At 40.5% G+C, this 12,340-nt stretch overlaps 1 protein-coding gene across 1 annotated transcript; it reads left to right on the forward strand.

The window, feature by feature from the left end:
- Positions 1-6,777: 6,777 nt before the first annotated feature.
- On the forward strand, positions 6,778-8,275 carry LOC140369555 (dickkopf-related protein 3-like). Its single transcript, XM_072456926.1, has 3 exons — positions 6,778-7,047; positions 7,144-7,318; positions 8,070-8,275. Exons 1-3 carry the CDS (start codon positions 6,901-6,903, stop codon positions 8,273-8,275), a joined length of 528 nt encoding a protein of 175 aa, XP_072313027.1. The 5' UTR covers positions 6,778-6,900.
- Positions 8,276-12,340: the final 4,065 nt, after the last annotated feature.

Consider the following 12,340-nt stretch of genomic DNA (forward strand, 5'->3'; position numbering starts at 1 on the left):
CGAGTTCTCAGACTAGACCTGCAGATTGAGAATGACTCTTGGATGAGAGTCGTAACGTCTTGTTTTTCTAAAAACTGCAACGTAATCTTTTTTCTACAATGTAAACCTGCTGCATTAAAATATTTGATGGATGGTCAATCATTTAAAAATAAACAACAACAAAAACATTTTTGTGCCTCCACTTGTATTCTTTTGTGCAAATGATTCATGTTTTGAAGATGTTTGATTTTTATGATCCTTAATTTTACCAGAAAATTAACAACGGAACAAGTTTATTACGATGTTCATATTTCAAACCTCAAAATGACTGTATCGTGTTGAGTTGTCTTGTTCCCCATTAAAGGTGATCCATGTGGTTTCCTGGAATGAGACTTGAACACAGATGGTTGATGTTCCCAATTTGAGGACTACAAATCCCATTTTACGACCATTTGATCACATCACATTGTTTGTCTCTTTTCTCACATTTTATTTTGGTAATTCGACCGTATTTACAAAAGTCCAATACTTTGTCTCACTGTCCTCAATGTTTTCCCCTTGAATTGCTGTTTAAAACCTGGCACAAAATGACACGGGGCTGTTTCTCATTATCGTGGGAGTCTTCTGTCTCTTCTCAATTGGGAACAGGTTGTCGAGAAGATTATTTTAAATCTTACCAGAAACACAATTCAAAGTGCTTAGGTCAACATAAAGCTTAATGTTAGGCTCTGGGATGTGGTACGTGTTGGTTGATAGGGAAATTGTCCTTATCAGCTGCCTACAAAACTGCCATGAAGTGGAGACAGTTGGGAGTCTGCAGATTAGTCCTCCCCACTGGAAACTGATGACTCGATGCTGTAATTGTGTTGTAAAATTATTAGAAAAAACACACACAAATGAATAGTTATGTCCGTTATTAAAAGTTATTATATAGAACAGACAGACAGAGGACCATAGGACTGCGAATAAAACTCATTTATTATATGTAATCATTTTACGGCGTTATACTGATTTATTTTAGGCTTACCATTTTGTATGTTCGAGTTTTACTTTATTTTAACCCATTTTTTAATTGATGCTATTTCATATTCTAACTGGTTTACTCATAGATTTAATCCTTTTATCACTTTTAGGATCTCCAGTGTTTCCTCTATGGAGCCCTCTGCACCAGGAGCGGTGGTCGTCTGTGGCTGCTCTCATGGGCCCCTGCTGGAGGTTTGGTGTCTGCCTCATCTCTCCTTTGGGCCCCGTGTCTGTGTCCTGTGGCTGTGGGCGGTTTTCTGTTCCTGGTGCAGACGGCTCCTCTGATGGTGCTTTCTCAACGGGTGCATTGGTACTTAGCCTCGCGTTAGTTCATCCATTTATTATTTTACTCTGTGTGTGTGTGTGTGTGTGTGCACGTGCGTGTGTGTGTGTGCGTGTGGCGTGTGTGTGCGTGTGCGCGTGTGTGTGTGTGCACATGCGTGTGTGTGTGTGCGTGCGTGTGTGTGCACATGCGTGTGTGTGTGTGCGTGCGTGTGTGTGTGCGCATGCGCGTGTGTGTGTGCACGTGCGTGTGTGTGTGCGCATGCGTGTGTGTGTGTGTGTGCACATGTGTGTGTGTGTGTGCGCGTGTGTGTGCGCATGCGTGTGTGTGTGCAAGTGTGCGTGTGTGTGTGCGCGTGTGCGTGTGTGTGCGGGCGTGTGTGTGTGCGCGCGTGTGTGTGTGCGGGCGTGTGTGTGTGTGTGTGTGTGTGTGTGTGGCTGTTGTCTGTGGGTTGATTGTTTGGTGGGAGCGCATTTGAGATCGTTTTGAATGCCCCACCAAACACTCTGTTGCATATTTTTGTATAAAAAGGTTTTTTTTTAAGTTATAAAATGTATTAATGAGATTGATTGAATATTAAATAGGCCTCTTTCAAATATAGGGGATTTTTATATATTTTTTGTTTAATTTGTCAAATCTAAGCTTATGAAAAACAATACACAGTAACAAAATGTTACCAAAATCCAAACTGTAATTACTTCTTTTTGCATTTACTGATAAATTACATCTTAAAGCCAAATGCCATAGTGCCAAATTCTTACTCTTGAATCAAGTAAATCAAATAATTATTTTCTGATACAAGGTTAAGATGATCATAATTGAAATACTTTGAAAATTATAGCAATTGCCATATCAATCTAAAACACAATATCCTAGCTTGTGAATGGTTAAAATTCCTCTGCCTAAGAGGAAGCTGAAACCCATGAATAAACCGTCTCAAAAGATTTAAATTTGTTGCTCTACATCACTCACAACACAATCTTTTCTGGTAGCAATTAAGGTAGCTTTGCCTTTTAACACCTAATTTACTGGACCCTTTTCCTCTGCTCTTTCTGTCCGTGCAGGATCATAAATGACTTGATTGAGAACACAGTGAAATTGCTTGTAGGCCTTTCTAGCACCTTATTTTAAATCTTATTGTTTAGATTTGACTTAACTTTATGAACTTTAGAGTTGAAGCAGGAACAGTGTGTACTAACATTTCCAGATGGAAACAAAAGGGCTTAAGGCAACTAATATTAACATTAGCTGCTGCCATTAATGTGTTTACGTCCCAGATACAAGAGTACAGTGTTTCAAGAGTCACGCAACGCTCACGTACATCCACAAACTGTAAACAGAATTTAAAATTAAGCGGTGGTTGTGCTTTTTGTAAATCCTGCTCAAATCTCCCAGTGGGTGGTTGAGGTTTTTGTTTGTGCTAATTAAAAAAGCCATGGCTGTATTACACTATTAGCAGACATTAGCAGAGTCGTTAACAACAGGGCAGCATGTTAAGCACTGTTTGGAGACACTTATCTGCTGATGGCTCTGATAGACAAGGGACAGTGGCAAAGTGATATTATAGTGATAGGAGCAGGATTATTGAACCAAATTAAAATGCTATTTAAAAAGTAAACGTATTATCATGTGTGTGTCTGGATTGGCTGTAAACAATACGATATATTCAGTAAATTTGAATACAGAATGCATTGTTATGGATGAAATTACATGTCATTAAATGTTATTCTCCTTTCTTAAAAGTTGCATACTTGATATGTTATTGTCCCTGTAGCACTATAGCTTTTATAAGTTTGTCTTGGACATTTATTGCAGCTACAGCAATTTCCCTTGAGGATCACTAAATAATTCTGATTCTGATTGTAATGACAAATAAGTAGCAGAAAATACAAAAATTAATTAATAAAGAAAGTTATGGTCAAATACAGAGATAAATAAAGAAGATCACAGTTCACGCAGTTACAGATAAGTACTAGTAAACAGTGTATTTTCATGTAAAAAGGCAGAAAGAAATCACAGTTCATTCCCAAATCTCATTATATCTCCCTCCGTGCGTCCTTCTGGCTGTTGTAAATATAAATCCTGTATAATCCTAATAAAATAATTGGTTGATTAATACACATTTTGGTTGACTGAGGGGACTAGAACAGGACAAAACCAAGTCCACGTCAGGACTAAAATCTGCTCAATTTATGTCCAAATAATGACATGTGTGACTCCATCAACTGATCAAGCAACTACACTAAAACTTTAACATTTAAATTAAGAGAACATTGCCGTTATGTCCGATTAAACTAGTTATATTGCTCATGTTAACTGTTCCTACTTGAATCAAGGCAACCACAACAAAATCCACCATTTAGTGTTATCTTGCCAACAACAAATCATGCAGAGGACAGAAGAATAAAGAGAAACTGAACTAACGGAAGAACATCCAACATTTAAAACATCTCATTTGTCTGCAAACATTGTGTGATATGTGTGTTCAATATTAAGAATACAATGTAATTTGGACCAGCTTTGTGCATTGCAAAGAGAACAACATTAACTTTAATTTATCATTCTGTAACGTCTTTTGTGCATTTCTTTCCTACGCAAATTCACCACAACAACGCTGAATAAATGAAAATACACGCACAGAACATTCGCGTTTTCTCAATACGCAATTCCTCGGTGTGAGAGCTCCGTAACTGCTCTAACGCCTCATGCTGGTAACGCGGTGTAAGAGGCCGAATTGATATTTACGTGTTGCTAATTGATCCGGTATCTCCCATTGTATCCGCTAACTGACCACCAATCACGTCATTAGTCTGTGTTAGTCTGTTTTGATAAGGCTCTATCTGCCGTAGATCCAGACCACAGATATGTGCCAGCGCTGCCCCGTGCTGTCTGCCCTCATACAAATGTAAATACGCCACAATTAGCCCGGCATCTGGCCTTGTGTTCATGTCAGCAGGCCTAGCAGTTGGAGCTGCAGTTAGCATTAGCATATGATCACATTTTTAGGCCGCCCCGGGTCTCGTAGGCAGCAAACCAGAAGCTTGTAATAAATTATATGAGTCCCCCGCAGCAACTATTATTTCTATTGGAAACTATTAAGAACAAAGGCTGACTCTGGGGTTTATAGATAGGATGTGCTTGAAGTCAATGTGTGTTCATTTTCATACCCAGCTGTTTTTGATTCCCGCTCAGTTCTCGGTGATTTTCCCTCTCATGTAAAGTTTCGGGGGCTTTACCGAGCCTCATCAGCCATCAATCAGAGTTACATGCTGCGTAAGGGGACTATAAATCAGGGCTAGTGATTGCCATGCAGATAAATAAGCACATTTTTATTTGACAAAGCCCTGCACTTCACATAGAAACCTAAAAATAACCTTTGCAATCGTTGTTATTACTTTTCCCGAACTCTTCAATAAATTCTAAGCCTATTAATCATTGTAGAATCAAATGAAACAAAATCTCTGGTCATTTTTGTAGGTTTCATAAATGGTCAGTCCAATTGCTAGTTTAATGTTCATCAAAAATTTTAAAGATATTTAGGTTCAAATGATATTAAACATTTAGAAGGAAAACAAAGACATAGTAAAGTTCAATACAATACTGTTTAAAATTGGCCTTGATTTATCTTTAGCTTTATTTCAGGAATAATTGTGCCACTGTGGCATTAAAGGTCAAATCCACCAGTGGATCAGAGCAATTGGACCAATCACAGAGCAAACAAAACCAAAAAAAAAGATGATGACTGCGATGCATTAACGTAGACTTTTTTTAAGCAGAAATATGCACTTTAAAAAACAAATAAAGCAGATGGTTGTGAATTTGTGGATCAGAAAGACATGTTTCTGACGAGAGCTGTCTCAGATTCCAGTTTGGCCTCTGGCAGGTTAAAGTCCAATGGCATCATAAAGAAAATACTGTAGCCCTAAAACACATCTTGCTGTAGTTTGCCTGTACCGTCCACACCGGGTGCATCCACGACACTCTTTACATCACTTTCCCTCTGCTGCCAAACCAGTTGCGTGAGACTCTTAAAAAAGGACTAAAGGTCTGTGGTCCCTGTGGACACATTTGCTCATTTCCAGCTTTAGAAAATTGTGCTAGCTTAACTATGTGGAGTCAATTCCCAGAACACCGAGTTCCACACATGAACCGTGGGATTAGTATGACTTAACTGAACCTGTAACACTATGCATTAACGAGCCTGTAAATGAACTGTATAGTGGCTATGCTTTTTTGGCGTTAATTAGGGTTACGCAATTATGAAAGAAACAAACAAACACGCAAAAGATGAAGAATTCCATTTATCATAACATGTCAGCTGGACTCAGGATGTTCTGGACTTCCCCTCCCTCCCGCTCCACAATGTGCTGGTCAGCTTCAGGAGCTCGGTCAGCATCAGACTGTGACTGCCACGCCGCTCCACTGAGAGACACTGGAAATCATTCCTGCTGTTGCCATCAAACAGTTGGACTCTGTGCTGTAAAATCACTTTGTAAAGTTACCGTGCAATAGTCAGCTCACTTGCAAGACTGTACAGGAACATGTAAATACAGAATGTTGTGAGGGGACTATACATCTATAAGTTAAACTGTAAATTATCTTGTTTGTTTGGGGTTTAAATGATGAAAACAGATTTATCGCATTTTATTCTATGGTGATATTTTTCTTTAATAACGTTTTTTTGGTATTTTTTACCAAATCCATACTTATTTTTGGATCATTTTCAATTTTTCAGATCAGTTGCATGACTGTAATGAAAATAAGTTCCCCTGAATCAAAGTAATTCCTGGTCTAATCATGTATTTATGCTCTGTAAATCATATTGTAGGTTTAGCTTCGTTGCACAGCCTTGTATACGTTAAATCGTATTTGGAAATGTAAAGAGCCATAGTACGTCTTGTTTTGTCTTGCCCTTCTCTCCTGTCCCGCCTGCCCCTGAATAAGTGAATGCTGATGTTAATTACATTTAATGAGATCATGGGGTCGTCTGTGGGGTGCTGCCCTGCAAATTGCTCCCAGCATGAGGCCTGTATTGGAATAGGAGTGGTGAAAGGGCCTATCCGAGACCTGTTTGCTTACATTTTAGGGGTCAGGGCCCGCGGTGGCTAAGCTGTCACTCAGGACGCAGTGAAACGTGTCATACATTTGTCTCCTATTGTCTGCCGTGTTGTTTGTCTGGGGGAGATAACCACATAGAGGTGCCTCCATTGTGTTAGGCCCGTCACATTGGTCAACCCCTCCCTTCTCCCGCTATCCCAACCCTGCTCCACGAATGGTCATTTTGACACTATTTTCTAGCTGCAGGGGGTGAGTTAAGCAATTTAGGTAATCTATTATTAACTACTAATTGTCCCCACCTACCACGTTGCTTAGACAAACAAAGCCGTTGGGGGAGGCAAGTTCTAGTGGGCTATAAAAGTCAGTGCAAGAGAGGAGATGTCATTGCAACAAATCAAGCGAAACAGCACTGGTCCTTGTCATTTTGGTGGACTTATATTGTATTATAGTAGCTTCAAAACCTTCTGAACCAATTATTATTTTAGTCCTATTTTTTTGATTATATTTTCATCGTGTTTTTGATTATTTTGGTCTTTTTTAAGTTTTATTTTGCGAAAATGTTTGGAAATATTATCTGTCTATTACTTTGCTTCACCTATACCGAAGCACGTATTTGGGCTTGGATGCTTAACATGCCCCATAACCCGACCAAAGACGGCGCTAAAGACCTTATGGACAACGCTCCCGCACCAAAACCCACAACGGTAAGAGATTTTTCCAGAGATTTTTCCTTCAATTATCATTTTGAGCATTTCAATTTAAAATCTTCCTGATTCCACGACGTGTTTTCTCCCTATTAGGCATTATGTGACCATGACCGGGCGTGTGGCAGGGGCTTTACCTGCGATCGACACTTTGGTTTGTGTGTGCCGCTGAGAGGAGAAGGGCAGTACTGTAGGAGAGACGCACAGTGTGTCCGAGGCCTCAGCTGCATGTTCGGGAAATGCCACCGCAGTATCCCCAATGGACAAGAAGGTAAGAAATACTATAAGGATTACATTTTGGAAATTTCAAATAGTGACTCCCAAGCCACGTTAGAACATATTTGGTGTCGGATACTGGACTAAATGGCAAAATAACATTGTATCACAAATGCAGAGGAGAAATTTCCCTACCGGGGCAAAACATTCTACTAAACTAAACAAAAAACATATTGAGAACAATACTACTTGTCTCAAACAAACCAAAAGCAGGACTAAGCTTGATGATGTGTACAAAAATAAGTCCACAATCAAGTTTAAGGCAGGCTCTGTAAAGTAACATGATTTATAAAGGATTAAATTATGACAAAATCTAGACTAATTGTTCAAAATGTAAACTGGGCTGAATACAAAGCTAATCTAAACAAAGTGTTGGGGTTAGCTGTTTTGAATTATCTTTTTGACCTTCCAGCTCACTCAAGACAAGACAGATGTGGACATTACATAACATTAACCAGCTCCATGTGCTTTACTGTTGAAGGCTATAAAAGATAAGGATAAAGTACCGCATTAAAATGTCAAAATAAACAAAGAATAACAGAAAAAAGACTATCCTAACTCTTCTCACTTAACTAGCTTTTGTGTTATGTCCAGAAATGAACAATAAACAAAGACATTTAAGCAGGTTACTGTCAGTTTGAACCAAAACATGGACAAAAAGGGACACCCGCACAATCCCTACCTCAGATAAACACTGATTTAAGGTGTCATGACTCCCCTAACCTGACCGTTTTGTCGTTCTGCAGGTGCCAGGTGCAAAGTGGAGAGAGACTGCGGGGCGTCCATGTGCTGCGCCCGGCATCACGGCGAGCTGGTGTGTAAGAGGCGTCTGATTCGGGGGGAGAGCTGCTACGTCCCCGATGGAGGTTTAGCCTTTAGCATCAACCAGATCTGCCCCTGTGACGAGGGACTGCTGTGTCGTGAAAACAGCGCGCCCTATTGGAGAGAGTAAGTGCAATAATCCGCTACAGAAATGACAAAACGTTCTATTTGTTGTCGAGTTGGTGGTAAAATTGTGGCATCTTTTGACGTTTTCTTTCTTTTTCAGGCGGGAGTTTATCTACCAGCTGGAACGGCCAACTTGGTCCTGCCAAATTCCCCGACCCTAACACATCGAAGTGAAAAGTTATTTATGTGTACATATGTATTTACTTGTATATAAAGAAATGTATTTTCCTATATTTTTTACAATAGCACTACTTTCCATAGCTTATGAGTGTGTATTATGCTGTTCCTTCATGTATGTGTACTTCTTTGGCGGTTTTTGGTTTAAGAAATAAAATAGCATCTCCAAAGAGAATTGGCATTTGCAATTTCTTTATATGTGTAGGTCCTCTTTTTAGCTGTGAGATTTGCTAAGGTACTAAAAGCAAAAATATTTCAAAAATTCATACAGTTTTATGGAATGGTACAGTTTTATGGAATGTAAAGTAGATATTATTATGCTCAAAAAATTGAAATAATGAAAATAATGGAGTCTTAGTAGTCTATTGTTCTTTATATATATAGTTAGTAGGCCACTGATTAGCCCATTCAACATACAGTTTTTCCAAAGAAAAATGGGAATAATCTTATACTTCCAGAATTGCATATAAAAACACAATATCAACAGGTCATGACAAGTTGAGACTTTGCAAACACAGTACAGATTACTCACATTTCACTAAACCTTTGCCATTAAGTGCTTGGTTAAGTGTCTATTTGTTTTTGAAGGTCTCATGCTGACACTCATTAATATGCTAATGAGCTCTTAGTCCTTGACCACATTTCTTGGACTTGCAGGCAAACATTACATAACCTGCTGCTGCTCCCATTCAAGGCAAGGCAAGTTTACACACAACACAATCACAAAGACAGGACAGAAATCACAAAACAGTTTAAGACATACAAAGAAAATTATTTCAGTCATATGCACAGCTAAAACAGTTTTTATCTTAGATTTGAACATTGTCAGAGTGGAAGCATGTCTCACATCTTCAGGAAGACTGTTCCAGATTTCAGCTGAATAAAACTAAAACGCAGATTCTCCATGTTTAGTCCTGACTCTGGCACCAGCAGGAGGCCGGTCCCTGAGGTCCTCAAAGTCCGAGATAGTTCATACGGCACTAACATGTCAGAGATGTACTTTGGTGCTAGGCCATGGAGAGACTTGTACACAAGCAGAGCTGTTTTAAAGTCTATTATCTGAGACAGAGGAGCCAGTGCAGAGACCTGAGAACAGGACTAATGTGATTGTACTTCCTGGTTCTAGTCAGGACCCGAGCAGCAGCGTTCTGGATGTACTGCAGCTGTTTTACAACTCGTTTGGATAAGCCAGTGAGCAGGCCGTTACAGTAGTGTAATGTGAGTTTTGTCTCACTTACTGGAGACAAACGCATGGATAAGTCTCTCTAAGTCTGGTTTAGACACTATATTTTTGATTTTGGCATTGTTTTTTTAGATGGTAAAAAGCTGCTGATGTTATTGATTTGACGTGGCTATTAAAGTTCAAGTCTGAGTCCATTATTACCCCCAGATTTCTAACTTTCTTTCTTTGTTTCTGTGGGCCAAAGACGATGATTTCAGTCTTGTCTGAATTCAGCTGGAGAAAGTTGTTTTGCACAAACTGATCTGTCGGATGCAGTGACAGAGTGAATCCACTGTTCCATATTCACCTGCCGTCAGTGAAACATAAATCTGAGTGTCGTCTGCATAATTGTGATAAGACACATTTTCTCTGTGTATCAGCTGACATAACGGCAGCATGTAGAGGTTGAACAGAAGGGGTCCCAAGACTGACCCTTGGGGCACCCCACAGGTCAGGGACATGTGGTCTGGGACACAGTTACCAATTTCAACAAAGTACTTTACACAGACTCTGAAACACTAGCTCTCCCCTGACCCGTCCTTAGATCCATATCTGCCACGGACTCCCCCTTCGCTGCGTCGTTGTGATGCTAATTGTCAGCAGTCTGCTCCTTAGCGCTGGCTCAGGTACATTAGTGAGAAGCTCCTCTGGTATTGCCTTTCACTTGTCTCTTATCGTTAGATGCAACTGGACTCAGGGAAAGAGGAAACAATCCCAACATGTTGACATTTTCAACAGCTTTATGTTACTTTTGTGATACTAATAATATTAAAATTATCTGAGCATTTTTTTGCATGTGCTCTTACTGATAAAAAAAAAATCAATACTATCAACCCTTACTACAATTACAGCAAAATATTGAGGACACGGTTTCAGCCGAAGAATCTGGAAGAAAACAGCGTCTTCATAGGAAAAAAAGTGAGACAAAACTCACATTTCCCCTCCAAAACTCCAGCTAACTCACTCAAGGTCATCTCCTTTCTGTGTTTGCACAAATCCTTTCTAATTCCTTTTATCAGTCGACAAACACCATTTTTGGTCAAATTTGAGTGATCCATTTCTTTGTTATGGCCTTTTTTCCCTTTGCTGTCAAAAGCACATTCCAAAGGTAGTGGTGGAGTGGAATCTCAATGTCAAAAACTGTTTGCAGAGCATCCTTAATTTCAGTCCAAAACTCTGAACCACAGGACAGTCCCAGAATACCTGATAGTTCCTCCTGCTGCCACAGTTTCTCCCACAGTTTGTATTTCCCTGTGAGTAATGAGCACTTTGACATGGTGTGAAAAAACACAATATATTCTCCCAACAAAACTCTTCAAACATGTGACTTTTCCAAAAACAAGATGACCTTCTCTTTCCCAATTGTTTTTAATATATTTAGTAGAGAATTTGTCCAGTTTGGAAATGCATTGATATCATTTAGATATTATTCCCCTTGAAAGTTCTGATTTATAAGCCTTGATAAACATCTCAGTCAGAGGGTTATAATGGTCATTGCATGGATACAAACGTATCCATGCATTCGTAACGTCTAGGTTAGACTACTGTAACTCCCTGCTCACAGCGTAAAGCCGTGTCCAAACCGCCGCGGCCGAGCGTCCAGTTTACATTCAAAGTCTATGGTAAACGCGCGTCGAGCACGTAGTGCGTTATCCGCGGCGCGATTTCTTCGTTTTTGCGGCGCGATTGGTGCGTTTTTTTACACTCTCGACGCTTTGAGCGCGCGTATGAGCCGGCTGAGGCGACTAAAGCGGTAACTGTACGATGTATTCACGGTGGAATAAAGAGCCCGGCGCCTCCGTGGGAGGGTTTTGAAAACCAAATACGTGAAAACAACACTCTCGATATCCGCCATTTTACACAATGAAAGGCCACACCGACATCAACTCCACTGCTCATGCGACAACACCTCTACTGAGCACGCCGTACACGCGCCTGTGTGCAGTGGCCGGGGCGTCGAGAGCGCGCGTCCGGTGCGTAAACCTTTTAATGTACACATGTACATGAGGGCAGTGGGGGTTGATCTAATACTGACCAAGAGCTGATCTCTTACAGGTTTTTGTACGATTTAAATAACAAAGAAAAGGAATCCTTTAAAAACGGTCTGTGGTTTTAAATGTAATTATGTTTTTATTTGTTGTTAAATATCTTATTATTATTATTATTATTGGAATTGTTTTTATGATTTGTGTTCTGTCGGGTCTTTCCTTTGCCCCAGGTCGCCCCTGTAAAAGAGCTCTCCATCTCAGTGGGTTTCTTACCTGGTTGTTTCACTCCTGCAGGTTTTCAGGTGGAGCCCGGTCCTGCAGGTGTTAAGATGGAGCCCGATCCTGAAGGTGTTAAGATGGAGCCCGATCCTGAAGGTGTTAAGATGGAGCCTGGTACTGCAGGTGTTAAGATGGAGCCCGGTCCTTCAGGTGTTCAGGTGGAGTCCGGTCCTGCAGTTGTTAAGATGTAGCCTGGTACTGCAGGTGTTAAGATGGAGCCCGGTCCTGCAGGTGTTCAGGTGGAGCCAGGTCCTGCAGGTACACAGGAGGAGCCCGGTCCTGCAGGTGTACAGGAGGAGCCCGGTCCTGCAGGTGTTAAGATGGAGCCTGGTACTGCAGGTTTTAAGATGGAGCCCGATCCTGAAGGTGTACAGGAGGAGCCCAGAGTGAAGCAGGAAAACTC

The sequence above is a fragment of the Eucyclogobius newberryi genome, unplaced genomic scaffold (assembly GCF_026437365.1).
Source record: "Eucyclogobius newberryi isolate DKJ021-1_F unplaced genomic scaffold, fEucNew1.0.hap1 SCAF_20, whole genome shotgun sequence".
NCBI lineage: Eukaryota > Metazoa > Chordata > Actinopteri > Gobiiformes > Gobiidae > Eucyclogobius > Eucyclogobius newberryi.